Source organism: Oculina patagonica, chromosome 4, assembly GCF_052425735.1.
Source record: "Oculina patagonica isolate OP01 chromosome 4, crgOcupat, whole genome shotgun sequence".
NCBI classification, from domain to species: Eukaryota; Metazoa; Cnidaria; class Anthozoa; order Scleractinia; family Oculinidae; genus Oculina; species Oculina patagonica.
The window spans coordinates 14,239,565-14,263,031 of NC_135761.1; the positions used below are offsets into that span (position 1 = coordinate 14,239,565).

The window sequence follows — 23,467 nt, forward strand, 5'->3', positions numbered from 1 at the left end:
TTAGCACTTGTTTTGTAAGAATGACAGACTTATCTTGGCCAAACAGGAACAATTTGAAACTAAAACAAGTTGTGAATGGGATTCGCGTCTTTTTCCGCGCTTGTCACCAATTGCAAGATTTTACTGTTGTCTGACTGGTTCATTGTGTTCTGTTTGGGAGTGTTGTGATTGGCTGAGTGAAGGCTATATCGCTAGATAAAATTACTTTGATTTCGGGTGTAAGAGTCATTAAATAACTGCCTTATACCTTATAGTTAATTTCACATATGAACTCATGCATGTTCATTTCAGTCATCTGACGGCAGCACACCTGTTCATCTGGCCTCTTCATACGGGTACATGGACATCCTGGATATTTTAATGAAGGCTGTGGCGTTCATCTTGGACCCACCTCCAGATCAAGATGGAATGTTGCCAATTCACAAGTGAGACATTTTTAACAAGTCCTTTCCTATTTCAGTTTGCATAATTGCTGGGCACTGAATTATAATTCCATGAATCACACAAAAAAAGAAATTCGTGGTCACCTTTTTAACGATTTTCGTGTTATCCCTGTGCACGTGCGGTTCACTTAAATTAGCCAGTCGAAGTAATTTATTATTGAAAAAACTGATAAAACCTCACTCTTTGCTTTTTTGCTTAGAATGTTATTGGAAATTAAGCGACCAATCTCTAAATAAAAATATTATTTACAAGATTAAAAGTTATACAATTCAAAAAGAAACCAAACGTTTTTGACTTGTTGTCATCATCAGGTCGAAAACGTTTGGTTTCAATCTCTGAATGTTCTCTTGTTTCCCTTTTTTCTGGATTTTTCTATGATTGTTCATATGTATCCGTCTTACGTCACCTCGTAGCAATGCCGAGTAAATTAGCCGCCGTCAGACGTATTGAGCGTAATCCCTCCGTAATGGCAATGTGGGTAGATTTCATCTGACCAACCGATTAAAAATATTAATCCCTACGATCAAGCTTATAGCCAACTGCACCAGTTTCTTTGGATACCAACTAACTAACGTCGCTGTCCTATTCTTGTTCCATAGGGCCGCTCAATCGAACCATGCAGAAGTGATCTCATACCTCCTCAGACAGGTAGGCGCCTTCAGACAAGACACGAGTTTGCAAGAATTTTCACAATTGTTCCATATCCTTGAAATCCCAAGATCTCTTATTCGGTTTCATTGTGAGAACTATTTAATCCATCTCCTTTTGGTATTAGTTCTTAATGGGTTTTAGTGTGTCGGACACAAGATCGAGCCGTTCGAGCGGTCCTAGTTCATGCCATGACCATGTTCGTTGCGTAGTATTGCACTCAAAAGTGCATCTTTTTCTACCGAGAAAAATAACTGGGTTCTGGCAATTTTTTAAGCTAATGTTTAGGCAGGGTGAAATGTTTGAAGGGAATTCGGGGGGAGGGGGGGGGGGGGGAAATAACCTGCGATGGACTAGCATCCCATCAAGGGACAGATTGGCAAGAGACGCCTTTGAAACTGGGCTTCAACGCCGGCTTGATTTGTCACCTAGGCAAGATGAAAAAGTTTATCTGTTTTCTTGGTTGCAGGATGTGGATCAGATTAATACAACAGACTATGAGGGTCGGACGTCGGTGATGTTGGCGGCACAATGCAATTGTTACGAGACCGCCAAAGTTCTTCTTGAAAACAGAGCAAATGTGGATGTCAGAGACTCCGAGAACAAAACAGTTTTGCACTACGCTATCGGAAGTTCTGATATTGTCAAGGAAATTTTAAAGGTTCGTATTAACTATTTCGGTTTACCCTGTAATGCTACTCAAAGAACGAAACGCAACATTGCAGAGAAAACATAACTTTGTACTGAAGATGAAAAATATCACTGAAATAAGAGCGGTTGTCAATACGGCAACATAACAGCCAACGGACATGCAACCAACCCACCAACCAACCCACCAACCAACCAACCGACCGACCGACCGACCGACCGACCAACCAACCAACCAACCAACCGACCGACCGACCGAACAAAAGGCCGTCCGTCCGTCCGACCAACCGACCGACCCACCAACCAACCGACCGACCGAACAAAAGGCCGTCCGACCGACCGACCGACCAACCGAACGAAAGGCCGTCCGTCGGGCCGACCGACCGACCAATCATCAATGACAAAGTACAGAGCTGATTTCCTTACTGAGCTTATTGCAAACGGAGAAAACAACCAATGTGTTACAACAAGTTGAGAAACTAAATTACATCGAACACTTCAACGCCAATAAAACCAACCAACTAAAACGAAGTAGTGCCTTAATTTCATCGCTTATATCACATTCAAAAATATTTAACTTAATAATATCTGGGCAAAATGTTGGTCGCTACAAAATCATACTTTTTTAGCATTGATGTTTCCTCGTTGCATGTCTTCGCGGTGACGAAAAATGCAGTTTTCACAAAATAATGACTCCAGGAGAAGTGGTCCCTTTTTAAAACCTGTGTTGTTTTTTTTTATCAGGACGTGAAAGCTAATTCTCTAATTCGGGCAAAGGATCGCCTTGGTAACACGCCACTTCACTATGCAGCGTGTAAAGGCTGTGTGAAGGTAATTTTTGAATCTTTGTTTTTACTGAAATTAGTTGAAGGTTAGCCATTCTCGTTCCCAGAGCCTCCGTTTCTTTTGGTCACGTGGTCGGCGAAACAAAGGGCTCTGGTAACACTGACTACCGGATGTCGTAAAATCCACGACATCCGGTAGCGCATGCCCTCTGCATAAATGTTCGTCTGCGCCTGCTCAGTAAAAGAAAGGGGAAGGCTGGGGCAGACTGAGACGAGTAGAAAGCGAATTTTGAAAGCTGGTTTTGGCAATTCAAGTCGTTAATATTTTAACTTACACAATTCGATTCGTTTGGAACTCATTGAATTGCATGGCTGATAGATGTGTTGATGTTGTTGTGTCGTCTCTACACCCAATATTATCTGACGGCAGATAGAAAAGTTAGAATCCAGAGGAATTGGAGTTACAGTGTACATGGAGTCGTGGATATCATCAGCTGACAACGTTCCGACGGTTGATGATACTATGAAATTTATTTATGGCCATGTGGAGGTATTGTAGAAAATTCAGAACCAAAATAGCCGCTGATCGACGAGGTATCATTCTATTGAGCAGCGGTAAGAAATATCACATTGAATTTCAAAATCTTCATGTAATTCATGAACTTCATTTAGTGACCCTTTAGTGTGTATATCTTGTATAAGCTAAGTTGATAGTGCAAATGTTTGCAATATTTTTAATGCAATAAAAAGTACAACCGAGTCACACCTTACAGGTGATGTATTTGTCATTCGTTCATAAACAAAGGTCTGCTTCGTGAATACGTTATTCCAACAAACTCCCAGTGTTATTCGGTCTTTTTCCGGTTACATTTTCAAACTTTCCGCTGCATCTTCAATTGTTTCGATGACCGGAAGTATAACCAAAATTGCGTAGAAGCGTTTCGTTTTTTTACCTAATTACGCATGCAGTTTTTATCAGCCAATCAAAAAAATCATATTTTTTACCGTTACCAGGGCCACTACGTCATGTCATTTAAAAAAAATACGCGTGGCCCTGGGGAAGAGGATGAAGGTTAGCCTGTTGCCGGCGTTCGTTTAGTTGGGGAGCAGCTGTAGAACGTTGCCCAGTGCATGACTTAGGCAATTTTGACCGGCAACTTTAATTTGACCGGCAATTCTGAGCTCTAGTGGATTCAACTATTGGCTCTCTAAGCTGTCTCAACCAGTGGCGGATTAAGGCCTTCAAATAAGCGGTGGGGGGGGGGGGGGGGTTGATCATCCAGACCCTAGACTAAGGGGGGACGCTCTCAAAAAAATTTTCAGGGCCCTTGAGGCCTCTACTGTTGGGACCCCTCCCCTAGATCCGCCACTGTCAACTGTGCAATAAGCTTCCTTAATAAATTGAGGACGATGGAGGAAGATGGAGGACGACGTCTTTAAACATTACAACAGTAGTGAGGGTCCCCTTGTCTGTTTGCTTATGAGCCACCGATTATGATGCTAGAAAAAGGGTTTCTTCGTGCGTGTATGGACGTATCGGTATAATTACCAAGTGCAAGTTGCAAGTGTCATTTTTACAAAAGCACCATTTATTTGTTTTAATTCAGGATGCATCCATTATACTGATGAAATATCGAGCAGGAGCTACCATAACAAATGGTGCAGGAGAGACGCCGTTGCACATTGCTGCCAGGTACCCTATACTACTCATACTCATTAACAATTAAAATATAAGACATATGATAGTACTATATGGATATAAGACAACATAAAAAACGCTTGGAAACACGAAACGAGAGAATCACACTCTTTTGTTCCTTGTATCTTTATATCGACTCTTGAAAAAGCTTTTGTACGTAGTGAAAACCAAGCTTTAGGTTTCAACAAAAAATTGCTAAACCACACCATCTTTTGCGTTTGCGTTGATTACCTGTCGCTTAATTTCACCCCACTGATTCACCCAAGGCTAACAGAATCACCCAGGGAGGGACACCCCTATAAAAATGACGGGGCTGCTCGTCGTACGTTTTAGGGGGTATAAGAGAGTCCCGCTGGGACAGAATCAGCCGAATGCCTGAAAATATATAGAACAAAACAATGTTTATCCGAAGAAAACACAATTTTGACAAAAGAGAAATGCGAATCCACACGCGTTCGATTCGTTCCAAGAGCAAAAGCCGTACAATAGCCTAACACTTCACCTTCTCTGCTGTCGTAGCTATTTCCTTTATCGAAAAAAATACTGAAACAATAGAACATCTACAAAGCTTATGAGCTTCATGACTAGGACAGGTGAATCAGAGGTAGCACCACCTGAAAACGTCGCAAAATAACAACCCAGTGAGTTGGCGAACGATTATTGCTCAGACCACTTCACGCGACTCCAGAGTGTTCCTCAATTCCGTAGGATGGAGAATACTTCAACGGTTAGGGACACATCAACACTGAACTCTCCTTCTTACGAACTAGGCTCTCGTTGGCAAGATGTGCGAGATTATAGCGTTCCTCTTGCTGTATTTGGAGCTATTTTCAGCACTCTGTCGTCTGTTGTGTCCATTGGAGGGAACATAATATTACTCGCCGGTATCATGAAATTTCGACAGCTTCGCGATGTTCCATTCAATCTCCTTATGGCGTCTCTCGCTACCTCCGACTTACTGATTGGTCTCCTGGTTCAACCGTTGCATGGTGCTATGAGTATATGTGTTCTTATCTCAGAAAAATGTTCATCTCTGTTGGACATTCGTCTGACGGTTCTTATGTATTTCGGCTCATTCTTGTTCACCTCTTCATGCCTTAACATTACTTTAATGACAATAGAAAGATATATCTTCATCGTGGAATCCTTGCGATATCAATCCATCGCGACAAAAACCAGAGTTATCCAGGCCATATTTATCTGTTGGGTGATAAGTGCGGTATTTCCATTGCCGCGCTTATTTCCGTTCTTTCCGATGATCGCCATCAGAGTCCTTCAGATTATAATGATCTCGTCGGTTTTGGCTGTCCTTGTTTTCTGTTATATGAAGATATTCTGCATATCTCGGCGCTACAAGAGACAGATTATTTCCCAGGGACCCAGGAAACAGCACTTTAAAAGCGTAAACACTGTGTTTCTGGTGGTTGGTGCTATTTTCATAAGTTACGCACCATTGTTGATAGTTCAGTTTTTATTGGATTCTAGTCGTTTTAAAGATCATGTGAAAATCTTTCATCCTTTTGCTGAAACGTTTCTTCTCCTCAACTCGAGTGTAAATCCGTTTGAAATGTTTTTTAGATCGAGAAAACTTCGCAGGTTTCTGAGGAAACTGTTCAAATGTAAGACCATGTAACACATAAACTGCTTGAGTGTCACGTAAACTGCTATAAACTTATTTTAAAATAACTAGAATAAGAAGTGTTGAAGTATAAATAAATAAGTAATTACAAATTAAAAATCCTCTTGTTGTACTTGGTTTAAAGATCTTTAGATACCAAAATGTGACAAAAATGTCCTTCACCAAAACAGAGACACAAAGAAGAATAAAAACATTTCTCCAAATACGTCGTTTTAGCGTCTTGAAAATGATTTATTTATTTATCAAAATTAATTATTATTTTTTTCTTGTTGAGATCAATTTAGCTTAAGTTACAGGCGAGTGTTTTCTATAGTTTTCAAGTATTCACAACAAGCAAAAAGAACAAAGCACAAAAAAGCAAAAGACTAGAACCAGAAAATGTTCGGTAAAGAAAAATGATATGAGTATGAAAGTCAGAGTTATTTGTAGTTTGACTGCAAAATCATCGCTACCTTAACCGACAAAGATAGAAAGAAAAGAGAAAAACAAAACAATAAATAAATATTAATCCAAACAACGAAAGAGATTAATATTGTAAATCGCCAAAAGGTACATGTAGGACCTCAAATGATTTTTTCCTTAATATTTTAGGACGCTAAGTGAAAATGTAATAAAATTGAAATTTATTCTGTTAAATAAATAATTCACTTTATATTAACCACATATACTTCTGCATATATTTTTTGGCAGGTCGTTTATGTTATTTTTGTTCGGCTATTTCTGAGACCTGACGCCACAAAACATTTGTGCTTGCTTGTTTGGTGCTAGTATTGCGTTCGTAACCAAAGAAGAATTCTCCATTCTATGAATTTAAAATTCTGAGGAGCAGACAGGATTCGCGTGCAATAGTCTGAGCAAAAAACGTTTGCTAACGGTTTCATGTTCGGATTGCGTTTCCTTAACCCCGGTTTTCAATTTCCTATCTATTGAACTTCCACCTGTCTCAACAAAGACACTCATCAACAAGGTAGATTTTCCATATTGTACGAACTACCTTTTTTCACTGTATTCGGTAGGACCAAAAAGAAAAGAACTGATGTGTATGGCTTTTGCTAGCAGCTTAATTGTGTGAATCTAAAATGAGGAATTTATGGTATCACGGAAGGAAAAATGGCGTTCTTAGGGCTTCTTCAAGAAATAAAAATTCATAAAAAATAATGGAGCAAGAAAAGACAAATCTGAGACATTTTTTTAGACCATTTTATGTAGATCAAATTTCACATAAAAGTTTAGGCGCTTACGTAAATGTGTTCTCAAATGTTGCGCAACATCATAATTGCAAACAGAATGCTGAAATTGCTTATTTTGGTCTATATGATCAAAACAAAATCCAAAGTTACAATCTTTATTCAATAAGCTTTCAGAAAATAAATACTTTATTGGGGTTATCATAATTGGTTTGCGCACAATGTCACTTGGAACGAAAATGCCAATTTTCCTTCCGTGATACCTTAAAGGAAAACACCTTCTCGCTTTTCGTCACACCAAGTCATACTTTTGGTATTGAGTTCTATTAACATTGTTTTATTATATAATCACTACTTTTTCATTTACTTCCATCCTGAAAAAGATACCCTCTTAGGGCGGACCCCCCTCCCCCCACCCCCCGTACAGTACACTATTGTAGGTACTCCCTTCCCCCGGAAAACGACACAGTTACTGTGCATAAAAAATACATTATTAAAACAAAAACCTTTTCTAATTTGTGCCAAGTGAGTTTTTTATTTGCCATTCCTTCACTTTCGAACTCTTTCAAAATACGTTTAGCAGTTTAAGTGTTACACAGTCTTACATTTGAAAAGTTTCTTCAGAAATCTGCGAAGTTTTCTCGATCTTAAAAACATTATTAATGGATTTACACTCGAGTTGAGGAGAAAAAAAGTCACAGCAAAAGGTTGAAGGATTTTTACTTGATCTTTAACAAGATCACCATTTAATAAAACCTGAATAATTAGTAGTGGCAAAAAATTTATGAAAACTGCACCAACCACCAGAAACACAGTGTTTACGCTTTTAAAGTTGTGTTCCCTGGGTCCTTGAACTAAATCTCGCAACTGCGGAATTATCTGTCTCTTGTAGCGCCGAGATATGCAGAATATTTTCATATAACAGAAAGCAAGGACAGCCAAAACCGACGAGATCATGATAATCTGAAGGACTCTGATGGCGATCATCGGAAAGAACGGGAATAAGCGCGGTAACGGAAATACCGCACTTATCACCCAGCTGATAAATATAGCCTGGATAACTCTGGTTTTAGTCACGATGGATTGATATCGCAAGGCTTTCACTATGAAGATATATCTTTCTATTGTCATTATAGTGATGTTAAGGCATGAAGAGACGACCAAGAAGGTAAAAAAATAGAAAACGACCGTGGAATGGATGCCCAACGAAGATGAGCATTTTTCTCCGATAAGGGAACACACACCATGCAACGGTTGAACCAGAAGACTAATCAGTAAGTCGGAGGCAGCGAGAGACGCCATAAGGAGATTGAATGGATCATTGCGGAGCTGTCGAAATTTCAGGATAAGGGCGATTAACAGTGTGTTTCCGCCAGCAGACAGAACAGACAGCACAAAGTTGAGAACAGCTCCAAATACAGCAAGAGGAACGCTGTGTTCACGCACATCTTGCCAACGACATCCTAGCTTGCAAGAAGGAGAGTTTAGTGCTATAATTGCGTTAGTACCTGCCTCGTCCCCAGGCGTCCTCGTCCTTGGTCATGCACGGTTCGCTTGGTGTTGTGGGACTGACGTGCACGGTTCGCTTGGCGTTCTGGGCCTGATGCGAACGGGGAAGCGGACGCCGCTCCGCGGCTCGCTCCCTAACCATCAATCCCCGCGCTCCCTGTTTTCCCGCCTTACCGCCGCAACGTCCGGCCAATCGGCGCCTGGGGACGAGGCAGCGTTAGTACCCAAAGAAGAATTTTCCATTCTACGAATTTGAAGTTCTCTGGAATACTCTGGACTCGCGCGCAATGATCCGAGCAACAAACGTTAGCTTTCAATTTCGTGTTCGGATTGCGTTTTCTCGGTCCCGGCTTTCAATTTTGCTACCTATTGAATTTCCACCTGTCTCTTAAAATACCGACTCATCAACATGGTAGATTTTCCATATTGTACGAACTTCCTTTGATCACTGTATTTGGTAGCGCCGAAAAGAAAAGAACTGATGTGGCTTTTGCTTCATTTTGCTTGCAGCTTAGTTGTGTGGATATAAAATAAGGAATTAAAAGGAAAACACTCCTCCTCGGCTTTACGTCATATTAAGTCATACTTATGGTATTATTAACATTTTTATAAATTGGAAATTAAATGTTTTAGATGATAAATTTTCTGATATTCTAATTATATTGGTGTGTTTGATAAACGTGAAAACCTTGTTTGTTTCCAATTTGTTATAACAGGTATGGATGTACATCCGTTGCTAAGAAACTGATGGACGGTCGTGGAAAGAGAACGGTAAATGCTAACGATGTTTACGAGAGAACGCCTCTTCATCTTGCCGCACAGCAAGGACACGACGAGCTAGTGGAGTTCTTTCTCAAGAAGGGAGCAAAAATTGATAGGTGAGGGGGGGGGGGGGAAACCGAGCAATTATTTTACGCTGCCGTAAGAATTTCGAGTCGTTACTTTCAGGTCAAATATTTCATTTATGTAAAAAGGTCGGAAAAGTCTTCACAATTGTATAAATACAATCAGGTTTTGTTGGAAGATTGCATCATGTATAAACTTAAAACTACTTTACAAAGGAGGGGTGGGGAGAGAGTTGTTCTCGTGTGTACTTAAAAAGCCACATTCGTTCTAGTTTTTTTTTCGTCTACACCCCTTGATCCACATGGAAATTGTAACCCTTTTCCCTGGTACCCCTGTTCCCGGTAAATAAGCCCCGTATTAGCTTGTTCCTAAAGAAAGTGAAATTAAATGTTTTCCTGCTGCCCGAAACTCATTGGAAATTTTGCCTCACAGTCAGCTAGTTTTAGAATACACTTTTTATATATTTTTCCTTCAGTGACGTACACGGTCAAACTCCCCTGCACTATGCTGCGCTACAAGGATCTAAAAGATCAGCTGAACTGATTCTGGCGAGTAAACCAGAGAGTCTAAATGTAACTGACAAAAATCAGGTATGTATCTACATGTAGCTATGAATTAACTATTAGTTCGATTCTAGGATATGAACAGATTCTCTTTTCCTTTTGGGCCGAGATGCGCGAGAAAACCGAAGGAACTCTTTTTGCGCGCTTCTTCCCCCGGTCCCGAATCCCAAAGCCTGGATTCTGGCCGTGGTCTCTATTTTCGGGGCGACATTGTTTCCTTTCTTTGAGGCAATATGACATACATTTCTGATTAATATTTGAATGGGGGATAACTTATGATAGGCTAATTATCCCATTAACAGGAGGGGGGGGGAGTAGTTATACTCCAAGATACTCCATCTTTCAGTTTAAGAGCTTGTCAGCCTATCCTTTGTCTGTTACGAGGCAGAATTAATCAACCAAAATACACAGTGTACTGTCGCACACCCAACTAGGGACCTTACGTAAACCCGTCCATCTTGATACATTGATTTATACCATGCCATAGAAAATACAGCCAATCAGAATACAGGAAAGCCGTTGTATATTCGACGGTATTCAACCCAACCTTCCCATAGTGCGCTGCGACTGTATTCTCGACGAAATTTAGTAAGCGTATTTTCTATGGCATGGTTTAAAATAGTTACACAACACTTTCTCGTGGTATACTATGGAATATCCCACGAGTCACTTGTATTTTCTCGGTATACACACGAGCCTTTTAGTATACCACTCGAAAGCGTTGCATAACTAGTATGTACCTTCCCTTCTTTTCCAATGGGACGACGTGACGTGACCAAATTTTGCGTAGTTTCCTGGGTAATTTGGGGAACGTAAATCCCAACGGCCAATTTTTCGTGTTACTAGTTTAAATGTAATGACGGGTTTGGAGAAAAGTTCTGGCACCAATAAACACACTAAAATTTTAAATTCAGTTTTTAGTCGACATTGTCGCCGTCGGGGTTGCCTATTGTCCCCTATTGATGACTTTTGAACGATAGAAGAATCGAGCTATAAAAATAATTAGGCCTTGGATTTATGTTTTTCTCAATCGGGTACGCCCAAGACAGAACCGGTACTTTGTGGCTAAGACAGTTTTAATTGTACGTATCAAATAGATGACAAATTTATCTTCCAGAACACGGCACTTCACATGACAGCCAAGGGAGGTCACGCTGAAATCCTGAAATATCTGCTTTCCAAATCGGAACAACTTGTTTCAGTAAACGAGAGAAACCAGAACATCTTGGATATTGCCATCGAGGCAAGGCAAGAAGCCGTTGCTATGGCGATAGTTGAACACAGGAGGTACGTTCTCTTTATTATGTTTTCTTTACTTTTTTTGTGATGTTTTTCTTTGTGTGTGTTGCAATAAAAAAAATGTTTTCTTTTCAAATGTAAACTTAAAGCTTAGTGGGTTAGCGTGCTGCACGTGGTCCGGGGTTGATTGCTGGCCGGGGTCACTGTGTTGTTGTCCTTGGACAAGACACTTAACTAAATAAAATAGAAAGGAAACAAAATCTACTTTGCATGATAAGGCTGGTACAAGACGTACTGGAGCGAGAGTAACTACCTAACATGTATACACTACATAAAACAATAGATAATAATTATTAACTATCACCAAAAGGGGAAACAATATGCCCATGGAATTAACGTGTAGAATGTCATTATTTCCTGTACTTCGTACTGGAGATAATTCGCATTACAGTGCCAGGAGTATAAACAGTCAGGATAACCTATGGTAACCTGTCAAGATGTTGAAAGGGGTAATCTGCGAATGGCTGCGATGGATGAGCATCACACCTAGGGGAGCTTTCAGCTAAAGAAACCGAAGATAACTACCGGCGCCGACCTGCTTTTCTTCTTTAATTAAATTCGAAAATGGATATTTTAGCTAGGTTACCTTATTCGTAGGCATTATAGCAAAATATCTTTTTTTAGGTGGAAAGAAGTCCTTCGGAGCACGACACACGGCTCTCATACTCAGATCCAGCTCCTGGTTCAACACATGCCAGAAGTGGCCAAGGTAATACAAGCCAAACTTACAAACACGAGCTTTGTCCACATTGTCATTGTAATCCATTTCCATCCCCATCATCGTAGGTCCTTCTTATGGGTTTCAATTATTTGTCAATTCTGTTCTTCTTGAAAACCAAACCATCATTACTTTTGGTTTCATTTGTGTTTTGCTTTTAAATGCTGAGGAGGGGAATAAAATCGAGTTGATAATATTTTCACTTTTAAAGTTTGGCTTAGTAGCAGAGTTAGCTCGGTATTAACTTGAAGGAGAATTGTACAATGACAAAACAGCAAGTATTGCAAATTAAACTGTTTCATTAGTTGTGTTCACCTTGTAGCCATTGCTCCGTACACAACAGTCATTTCAAAGAGCAGAAAAAGCTGATGATACATGTAACTTATAAATGGGTGTATTTACAGTGAGAACACCAAAACCGTGAACACTTTCATTATACTTTGAAAAAGGAAGTAGAGGAAATAGTTGACGAATTATTTACGAAAAAATAACCTGTTAGAGCGGTTTTTACTTGAGTGTCGAAAGTAAATTGCGTTTGCTTTGGTTATGAATTACTACCCTTAGTGATTGGCTTAAAAATCTCGCGCCACTTTCTTAGCCAATCAGGAGGAAAACCAAAACCAATCGTGACTTGCTCGCGAAAGTTTTCCCATGCTTCGTGCGAGCTACATGTATTTGCTTTGAGTTTTAATTGGTTCACTGGATTGTCTGTGTCCTTTGTGATTGGCCAGAGTAATTACTTTGGTATTGGTTTTACGACACTCAATTGAAAACTGCTCTACCTCATCTCTGTCCATTTGTATATATTTCCTGCAGTGTGAGCTATCATTTGATGATTTTCTGTAGAAATTTACATATGCAAGATAGAGTAACTGAAGTGTTCATGGTTTTCTGGTTCACACTGTAACTATTCTTTGCAGAAATTTCTCGATCGCTGTATTGTCCATGAAGGCGATCCAGAGGATGAAAACTACAAGGTAAATTGGTCTTATTTTTTTGTTTTAATTTAACCTTTATATAATGAGTTTTTTTTTTGGAGAAATTAGACAAGGCTTAGTTAAGTTGTTAAAGGGTGGATAACGTTATCAACCGAATAAATCGCTATCCCGTGTATAAGTGTTAACAAAACATTCTGCGCTATCCACCGAATAGTGATTTATCCAGTGGATAGCGTTATCCTTTTTTTGAACAACTGGGACGTGAAAGTGATTTGCTATATGTTGTGGAGTTATAATAGAAGTTTACTGTGAGAAATGTGACGAAACATTGGAAAGAGATTGAAGTTTATATTATGAGAGAGTTAAAAAAAAATATTGTGAGAGTGTTTTTCTTCTCGTCTTGTTTAGGTTTCATACGATCTTCGATTCATACAAGGAATGCCAGATGAAAAACGAAAAGAAAAGAATGCCAGGGAGTCACTTAGTGCTCTTCATGTAAGATATTCATTACTTCAAATACATAAATATATGTATTTTAAACTCTTCGAGTTAAGTTGTAGCCAATAATGACCTCCAATTTTAAATAGCCTTCTCAAAGGGTCTACTACAGGGGCGAAGTTAGCCTGTAGGCCCGTAGGTCTGGGCCTACAAATATTTTAGCCAACCGTATTTTTAAAACATGCAATAAAGAGCAATTCAGGTTGAGGCACTTTCAAGGTGAAATAGAAAGCAATATGCATATATAATGTTGCAACAACCCTTTCGCGATTGATCAAGTCTTTAGCAAGAAGAATCACGTCAGACATCTAGTGTAGCCAAGTGATAAGTATTTGTCGTTAAAGACAGGTGCGTTTATACATTTAGCAATGATTGAAAGTTGACCCATTCTCTGGAATGAAATGTCAAAATATACGTGCTGCTGAATTGCACTCTTTGAGGGTCTTTATCAAGAACATACCCCCGAACCCCCCCCCCCCCCCAAATCCCATCGTCCCCCTTCGAAGTTACCACTGTACTATGAATTTCAATTTCATTTTATTTTTCTGTAGACAATGGTGAAGTATCAGCGACTTCAATGTCTTACGCATACTCTCTGCTCAGTTCTCATGGATATCAAATGGTAAAACTTCTGTCATTCTATCACGGTATACAGTAATACTTTTGGAAGACAAAATTTACAAAGCATTGCTTTTATTTTTTAGTTACTTGCTTTTCCTTAGCCACCAAAAGGTCTTTTCCTTTGTTCGTCTTCTTCAACAACAACAACAACAATCTTTATTTAACGTGGTCAGCAACACTTAGCTAAACAGCTAGTTTTCAGGTGCGCCACGAAATAAAATATAATTATAATTATTAATATTAAATAATTATAATAAATAATTTTTTTGTTGCGCCTCTCCAGGCCTGTTCTAGGCGCTTTACTATAATGTTGAAAAATGAAGAAAAACACTACTGAATAACGATATAAAATCGATTAAAAACCGCTAAAATGGGCTGTAAATCTTAACAATTAAAAATGCGCATTAAAAGTAATAAAAAGTAAAAATCGCTAAGAATAATACTTTTTTTTCTTAAAAGATAAGTTTTGAGTTTAAATTTAAAAGAACTTAAATTGTCACATGAGCGGATTAAAAAAGGGAGACTGTTCCAGAGTTCAGGTGCGGGAACAGCAAAAGCTCGAGACCCATACGACTTAAGGTGATGTACTTTTTAATTTTTACAGGCGAAAGTTTGGCCTTGTGTGTGCCTTGTTGAACCAGTGTGTTTACATTTTGTTTGTGTTGCTGTTGATGATAATGATGAAAAAACAAGTGGATGCCAAAGCGGAAAGCGTAAGTTTCTTTCTCAAACTCATTAATATGTCATCAAGTATAAACAAAGAAAATTATAACCGTGAAGGAGGTTTGGATACGCGGTCCGGCTTTATTGGCATAGTTATTTACGATATTATTTCTCCGTTTACTCCGTAGTTTTTGTTTTGATTGAGAAGATATATCAAACAATGGAGATGAGCAATCAAAACAAACCATAATACTATTGTAATAATGATATCATTTTAAAACTATGATATAAATATATCAGAATTAAATTCCTCAATTGACTGATATCACAACAAAAGGTCATAAAAATCATTAAATTTCAAACGTATATCTCAACCAAACCTTCTAAAAAAGAAGTCTAGTAGTTGCAAAATAGGAGGCATTAATCACCGACTCTTTCTGTTTTGCTGACAGGGAACTGAACCGTTGATTGCGCTGTGTTTTAGAGACAGCTGGATTCATGCTACTGTATCAGTATTTCTTATAATAGCTTGTGGTTATAATTTGGCTAAGGAAGTCTTTCAGATGTTCGATGAGGTAGGTGCTTCAATTTGCAATTCAATTCTTCATTATTATGAGAGCATTGAGACACTTCCACGTAATAAGTTTTGATCTTCCCATGAGCTACTAGCTCCCCGGGGGGAGGGTACTCCCTATAATGGCCTATACGGAGAGGCTCCGCCCGAAAGGGGTACCTTTTTGAGGCTTTAGGTATATAAAAGGGTAGGGATTTCACAAGTTGAGGTATATGAAAGGGTAGGAAATTCGGGCATTAAGATATTTAATAACCTTTAAAGTAAATATTTCGAACAGACGCAACTTATGGCTGTATCGTCCTTTATTTATTATAAAGCGCTACATAAAGATGTCAAGAAAACGTCCTGTTTTAAGTATATGTCGTGTCGTGTAGGTATATGAAAGGGGTACTTTTTTCAATAAAAGGTAAACGAAAGGGGTACTTTTTCTGTCAAAATGGTATATAAAAGGGTAAGGGGTTGGACCTCGGGGCCCCCCGAGTGCCTCCCCCCTCCCGGGACTAGCTCTTTCCAGGCGTTCGGTTAGTTTGGGAGCAGCGCGAGACGAGGGTAAGTCGGAGAGTCGCTCTATCACCCCAAACCGCTCACCATGTTTTTCTCGCTCCGTTCTTTGCGCTAATTTCGTGTTTTGCTCTGCTTCCCAAATAACCGAACGTTGGAACAGGCCAGTGGCGGATCCACTTTGAAGTGCCGCGGGCCCCGCCCCCCCCCCCCCCCCTTATTTTTTTTGGGAAATAGCGCATTTTCTTTGAAGTGCCAGAATTTTCTTCCAAGAATTCAATATTCATAGTCAAGCGGGCCCCACCGTAGCTGAAGATCTGGATCCGCCACTGCAGGTTACCCATTAAGGGGCACTTCTTCTGGTCCTACTATACTGGTGTCCTTTTATGGGAAGTTTGACTTTTTGCTAATAGAGGTCTGGACTTGAGATACATCTGACCCGTCTGAGCAGTTTGATTCAAATCTGTTTGTCTATCATCTTTTTCCTTATAAGGGTGTGAAGTATCTCTGCACCCTCAACAATTGGCTGGAAGTCACGCTGTACGTTTTGACCCTGGTCACGCTTGTCAGGCCGCGGTCTCAGGATATTTCTGAAATGGGAATTTGCGTTTTCCTTGTCTGGATTGTACTGTTACAGTATATTAGCAAGTAAGTCTTTTACACTTCATGGAATGCATGCTAACTATCAGCGATAAAAGAGCACCACCAACGCATCCAAACTAGAAAACTACACTGGAAGCAGCGTGGGCCGGTTTGACCGGTTTTTTAACTAATTATCATGCTTTTTTTTCCTGTTTGACTAGTTTTCGTACCTGATTGACAGGTTGTGTTTCCTATTTGACTTGTTTTGTTGCAAGATTGGTCGCGCCTTGTAGCTGATTGACAAGCTTTGTTCTTCTGTTTCAGATTTAATTATGTTGGATTGTACATTGTGATGATTACTAAAACAATTAAAACAGTTTCCAAGGTAAGCAAACATGAATGAAAGACTTACTGAACACATGCCTTTCTTGCGGGCGCCGATCAACTCAAACGTTTTGCCTGGGATTTAGCTGTCTGAAATAGAATGAAGACAAGGACAACTTCAAGTGTCTTCCGTCCACGCAGAAGTGTCGGTCGTTCAGAACTGTTCAATGTATGCCCCTTGCGTCAGAAGCAGGCGATAAAATACATCTGCTAGGAAAGTATGGAAAACACTTGATGAAACAAACTCTCTAAGCTTTTCGTTCGAATGTTAGATGTTTTGAGAAGCAGAGCAACCAAAGCCCGGGATATGATTTTCCAAGAAAGCAAGGAAGGCCAGAAAGTGTGCCCAATCTTTATTGGGAAATGAAGGATCTGGTAAATCCACTGCGAGGGTGTTTACCATAATTTTTATATCCATAAACAGGGGCGGATCCAGGTCCGGGGAAACTGTGGCGATAGCGAAACCCCCCTCCCCCTCCCCCCGACGTTCGATGAAAAATTCAAGTTCGTAGGGATGTTGCTTACAGCATTCTGGGGGCATTTGACCAAGAGTTACGTTACGTGAGCATGTGACCAGAAGTTAAGGTTTCGAAAAAAAAAAAATGGGGCCGCAGGCCCCTCGTCTTCCCTCTTAATCCGCCTCTGATAAATATATGATAATATGTAAGCTGATTTGCGAGCTAAGGAACGCTTCTTTTCTAATTCTGTAGGTTATGGTCATTCTTGTTATTCTTCTTGCTGCCTTTGCATTTTCACTCTACGTCGTTGTGCCGAAAAATGAGGATGTAAGTTATTAAACGTACCATCATAAACTTGCATTGAATTTCCTTTCTTATGTATTCATCAAGAACTAGTACAAAGAAGCTTGATGAACTGACAAACAATTTAGTATTTCTTTAAAACGGGTGAAAATGCTTTCCACCGGGTAAATCACCATCCAGTGGACAACTGGTAGCAACCCAAAGTAGAAAGCGATCTACTCTTGAACAAAAAAGGGCCTCATTAGTATGACGTTATCCATTTTAAAACAAGGCTGATGAAAAATTGTATGCATTACTCCCACACCTTGATTATTCATTTATTTTTGTTTTCAGGATGCCGGGAATCTTCGCTTCAGAAATATCCCTTCATCGTTCGCCGCCACTTTCTTTATGATGCTGGATAACTTGCAGTACGACAACATTCTTTTAAACTACAACGGTAGCGCCGGCAATGGTCTGGTGTTATACGTTCTTTATATTGCGTATTGCTTTATGATGCCGATAATATTTCTTAACTTACTGGTAAGTCATGAAGATATCTATTGTTTGCGCTTCGTTAGTGACAGGCCTTTCAGTTATATTAGCGAGACCTAATTTTAGCCGTATGCGGGGCATATGTCACATGTAAACGTTATACGTTATCATCAATGAGAAAATACTCTTGGTTATCATCTAATTCGCCGCGCGTCTCTTGAAGGTGTAGCTCGGTGGTTAACGCGTCCGACCGGTGTGCGGAAGATTGGTTCGACTCTCATTCGGACACAGAATGTTTTCTTGTTCCATGGCCGTTACAAACAGAATAAAGTTACTAATTAATGAAGATGAATTTTTTTAACAATGACACGAGCATGGAACAAAGAAAAATTTTGAGTCCCCGATGGGAATCGAACCCATGGCCTCCCAGATACCGGTTGGGCGCTCCAACCAACTGAACTACGAGAGACTCGTAGTGAGCTGGGCCATTTACTGGCTTGATATTTGACACGCATTCTGCATACTGCTAGGATCAGCAATGTCGAAACTATCAAATGTGTAGTAAATAATAAAGATGGTAAATTTTTCTTTGTCCCATACTCGTGTATTGTTGAAAAATATTCATCACCGACCTTAAAATTTACCATTGGGTTTATTAAGTTACTAATTGTATAACACGATTACGATTAAAAAATCACGATTGTGTGATTTCTCTATAAGGAACATTTTAAAATAGTTCTGTGGTCAATTATGTCGTGTCCTTTTTGGTGAGTTTTTCAGTCTTTGAATTTCAGATCGGTTTAGCTGTAGGAGATATTGATACCATCCGCAAGACGGCTGCATTGGAGAGATACACAAGCCAGGTAAGTTTGTGTACTGAATTAATACAATTATATTCAATGTGCATGGTTTATCGGTGATGGGATTAAAGGCACGTAATGCGTGCAGAGCGCATAGCTTCATAACCCTTTGTACGCATTGCATACCTGTGATGCTCTTGCTTTTTTTTGAGTAGAAAAGAAAAATTAAAAAAAGTTTTTTTTTTAGGGGGGGGGTGCTCCTCGACCTTTTGAGACTGAAGCAAAGCGAGATGTTACATGAACAATTTCGATCTACAAGTTGTCTTGCATTGGTGCTACCGGGAAGCTGTAAGAGTTGGGCAAAAAAGCTTTATTTGAAGGCTTGAAATTTTCTCTTTCTATTGTAGAAAGGATGTCTTTCACACTTTAACGCTGAGCTGTTTACTTTAATCTTTGCTATCATCACCTTTTTAGGTAGAACATCTTTCTCAGCTAGAGCGCGCCATTCCAACCTTCATTCTAAACAGTGTCCTGGTCACAGAATACGTGGAGTATCCTAACAAACCAAAGAACCTTAAAACCAAGGTTTGTTAATACTTTAGTAAACATTTATCATTGACAGTAATCATTTCCTTTGCATTTTAAGTTTACCTCGCAGTTGCAAAAAAGAAAGAATCACTTTACCTATGCTCGTGATGTCTTTTTGTGTACGGCTTTTTTTAATGAATAAATGATATAGGTGCTTATATAGCGCATTAACAAAGCTCAATGCACTTCACAATTAGAATTATGGGATGAGACCGGACATGAGTATATGAGACGCCTTGGGCAGCCGCTATCCGTCCATGTGTTTGATCTCACCCCACCACCTAACCCAGAGATACATGTGAAAGACCAGACCACAACACCGGGAACTCCATGCCCTACTCTTTAGGATTAGTGTGTGGGTTCTTTAACGTCCCCTGCTGACCATAACACTGAAGATGCAGGAGACGAAGCCTACGGTTTATCGTCCTTATCCGAGAAGACAAGAACGGCTATCTATTTGCAGATGTCAATCGCCATATGTTACTACGCAACCAGTTAATTGACAGCAACAACGACAACAACAATAAAAACAATAATTTCTTCCACACAAACCGCCGATGGAAAAGCACATTATAATTAATTCCTTTCCTTTTTGGATTATCAGATTGTGGATGTGCTTGTGAAACTTCTTTCTCCTCGTCAAGAGGATGACGAAAAACAGGAAATAGCTGCAGATCTCAGAGAGACTATCGACAGACACGACGAACAGTAAGTACACTGTGAAAACATTTGTTACTTTACCGAAATTTCTTAGCAGTATTATTGAGAGACGCGGTGGCCTAATGGTTAGCGCGCTGGACTCCGGATTGAGCAGGAGCCCTTGCCTCATAGTGCCTCTTTCTACCCAGGTGTATAAATGAATACCGGCGAATTTAATGCTGGGGATAACCCTGCGATGGACTAGCATCCCATCCGCGGGGAGTAGAAATACTCCTAGTCGCTTAATGCTACTGAAACCGGGCTAAGTTTCGCTCTGTATGGGCTACTTGGCTCGACGCAGACTTTACCATTATTGAAATCAAACGTCTATATAAACGTAATTTTCAATGGCAAATTACATAATTAAGGGTGAATGCAGGCTTTAAAATATAATCTAATATAGTATATTGTGTTATTTATTTATTTGTTTATCTATTTCATTAGGTTGAGAGAAATAACGTCATCTCTTAAGAAACAGAATGCAATGCTTGAAGAACTCCGAGAAATCTTCACAGATAAAAAGCGAAGACCCAAGCGAGATGAACCGGTGGAGGAGGCCTCGGACACAACTGAGTTCTACGTTTAACATCAAATGAATCTTGAGCGTGGGTGAGTGCGATTTACCGCTGGTCTACCACGGGTCTACCGCTTGGCGTGCGGGTCATTCGCACGACTTGCCCTTGACGCCATTTTGTTTTGCGGTATCTGCCGTACCAATCTTACACTTGGCCTGTAAGCAAAAGATTCAAGGAAATTGTAATCCGTCAAGTGAGAAGAATCAGAAGTACAAGATGAAAAAAGAAGGAGGCCAAAAGGAACTTGCATCTTCCATCTTAAAACAAACATGGGGCAGAGACGAAAACAAATCGCCGACTATGAGAAATAAATTAAAGCAATGGAAAGATGCTAGCGAACGATATGACTCAGTCGGCAAGAATTACATTGACTATTGTGCCGGCAAATCGTATAATGGTTATTAAATTTGGCCAACCTGGCCATTGTGATCGTCCTTGGACCGTCTAAATGGTCCGAGCACCGACGGTTATGACACGCGTTACGGCAAGTGCAAGTGCCGTTTAATAAATTCAGTGCCGTGTTAATAAGTCTTCAGTTTATCAGCACGATTTTAATGCCGTAAACGTTCACGAATGGATATTTTAGATATTTGGGCGTTTAGGTTTTCGTCATGATTTTCACGTCGAGTTATTTTCTAAGCTTGTAGCTGTAATGTAGAAACGTTGTCACCAAATGTTGTATTCTTGGTTTTGTTCAAGTTAGCGGTGGACAAGTAGTTATAGCCGAGTACGTAAATGCTGAAAAACTCACATACACAGAGTAATCATTTTTCACTTCACGGGTTAGCAGTTAGGAATCAGCATCAGCCAATACTTAAAAGCTTTGGCTGATTCTGATTCCAAACTGTTAAACATACATGTAGCCAGTGTTGACACTGAATGTCTGTTATAATAGTTGGATGAAATAAAAAAAATATTCAATGAAGGCAATTAAGAGACCATTATATACACAACTTAACGACGCCTTATAACCCCTTCGTCTCTCTCAGAGAATAGGCCGGGTAGCAGACGTTCCCTTCGCATTTTTTTTTTGAGCGGAGCGTGACCGCTCTTCACGCGGGCTACTTTCCCAAGGTCTCACATAAATGGCTCGCTACCCTTCGAGAGAACAATAAATCAAACAGCAGGAACAATGCCTCTAGCCACAAACACAATAGCAACTCGGCTACACTAAAGGACCAGTAGAATTACGAGCTTGCGAAAGCTACAACGCTACTGCAAAGAATTCGTCCTGTTCTACTTGAATGACACACTCATTATTTTTCTGTTTAATCTTCTACGTAGTTTTCATGAATCTGGCAAAAAACGTTTGTATGCAACAGTGCAGATTTATAAAGTGGATGGAAAAAAACAAGAAGAAAACATAAAGAATAAAGTGTTACTGTACTTTTTTATTAGATATACGTCTATGGTGCAGTGGTCTTAAAGATATACGAGAAGTAAGAGGAGGGGGGGGGGGGGAACTTTGTCGGAACTGTTTAACCAACACGTTTAAATTACTATTGATCACAACTAAAAATTGAAAACGTAATTAAATTGATAAAAAATGAAATGTTCATTTGGAACGTTATCATCACCCTCGTCTAGGATGTATAAAAGAGAGCTTGGTAGTTATTATACCAGCTTTAAGATTATTCTTATTAGCTAATAAAGTGAAAGGTACTCTCACTAAAAATAGGTCATGGCAGACAAGCATATCTAGGTTGTCCTTTTGTGTAATGGTCTCTTTAATCCTTTAAGTGGAAAATACATCAGCGATGTCTAGCCTGTGAACAGACTCCTTTGTCTATTTTCTTCTTCGCTTCTTCTTCACTCCTTACCTTACTATAAGGAGCCTGTTTACAGACTGGAGTAAATATCCATAACATATTTTACTACATTTGGCAAGTCTAAACTCTATTAAACAGAAGTTAAACTACTAACAGTAAAAAACAGTATACAGTCATGTGAATAAAACTCAGTCCAAAACACAGATGAAAAAGTCTGAAACGTGTGCTGCATCTGTCGTTCCTGTTACTCATAATCATTGTTAATCTAAGTAAAGAAGTTGGGAAAACTCGTCAAAAGGAAACAAAAAATATTTTTCTTTTCTCAATTTTGCTTTACTGGTGAACACTTTGTCCATTTCTACTTGTCTTTATGATGCTTTCCAAGACAATAATTAATGGACACGCAATTGAGATTTAAGTACAATACGGAATGGCATTTGAAAAAGCGTGATTAGTGTAATCACAAAATGAACTTTTCACAAAGAGCGCTTTCTTTTAGTTAATAGGATTAAAATGTAATGAATAAACAAAGAATCAAGCATACGGAATGGTTTTTTGAAAAAGCGTGATTAGTGTAATCACAAAATGGACTTTACAAAACAGCGTATTATTTTAGTTAATAGGATTAAAATGCAATGAATAAACAAAGAATCAAGCAGACTTAGTGTCTGCAGTTAAATCATTTGCCATGTTTATTCTTGGATGACAGGGGGGAGGAGTAAGTGAACAGACAGGGTTTAATGGGAGAGAGAGACAGTCAGAAAGAGTGGAAACTGGTACAAGAAAGAGAAAAATGTAACATCCAATTTGTCTAACTAAAAAGCGAGAGAATGTCAATCAAGCAATGCTAGCTAATTCAGTATCGAAATCAGTATGGTATTCCTTGACTAGCTTTGAATGTATGATCCATAAAAATTTCATATCACAGTCCTGTAGTTTTTCCCAAAGCGAATACCCCCTCCCTCCTCGAAAACTAATTGTCACAAAACCTTAAATTATATGTAATTAATTGACGTCCTTTGCAATTTTCGTATTGAAAAGCCAACATTTGTATG

General features: G+C 39.4%; 1 protein-coding gene across 3 annotated transcripts in view; it reads left to right on the forward strand.

The window, feature by feature from the left end:
- Nucleotides 1-23,192, forward strand: part of LOC144649583 (transient receptor potential cation channel subfamily A member 1-like) — a 44,045-nt gene extending 20,853 nt beyond the window's left edge. For 2 of the 3 annotated variants that reach the window (XM_078509097.1, XM_078509098.1), the window contains exons 8-29: nt 292-425; nt 1,044-1,092; nt 1,562-1,753; nt 2,485-2,571; nt 4,133-4,218; nt 9,276-9,437; nt 9,881-9,995; nt 11,086-11,255; nt 11,892-11,976; nt 12,906-12,962; nt 13,332-13,418; nt 13,973-14,043; nt 14,647-14,755; nt 15,158-15,280; nt 16,274-16,428; nt 16,687-16,747; nt 17,457-17,531; nt 17,841-18,029; nt 18,776-18,844; nt 19,256-19,366; nt 19,974-20,077; nt 20,513-23,191. In XM_078509097.1, coding sequence (XP_078365223.1) covers nt 292-425; nt 1,044-1,092; nt 1,562-1,753; nt 2,485-2,571; nt 4,133-4,218; nt 9,276-9,437; nt 9,881-9,995; nt 11,086-11,255; nt 11,892-11,976; nt 12,906-12,962; nt 13,332-13,418; nt 13,973-14,043; nt 14,647-14,755; nt 15,158-15,280; nt 16,274-16,428; nt 16,687-16,747; nt 17,457-17,531; nt 17,841-18,029; nt 18,776-18,844; nt 19,256-19,366; nt 19,974-20,077; nt 20,513-20,654 — 2,433 coding nt within the window. In that variant the 3' untranslated portion in view covers nt 20,655-23,191. Of the gene's footprint in view, nt 1-291; nt 426-1,043; nt 1,093-1,561; nt 1,754-2,484; nt 2,572-4,132; nt 4,219-9,275; nt 9,438-9,880; nt 9,996-11,085; nt 11,256-11,891; nt 11,977-12,905; nt 12,963-13,331; nt 13,419-13,972; nt 14,044-14,646; nt 14,756-15,157; nt 15,281-16,273; nt 16,429-16,686; nt 16,748-17,456; nt 17,532-17,840; nt 18,030-18,775; nt 18,845-19,255; nt 19,367-19,973; nt 20,078-20,512 lie in introns of all 3 variants that reach the window. The other variant, XM_078509096.1, reaches the window with a different exon arrangement.
- Nucleotides 23,193-23,467: the final 275 nt, after the last annotated feature.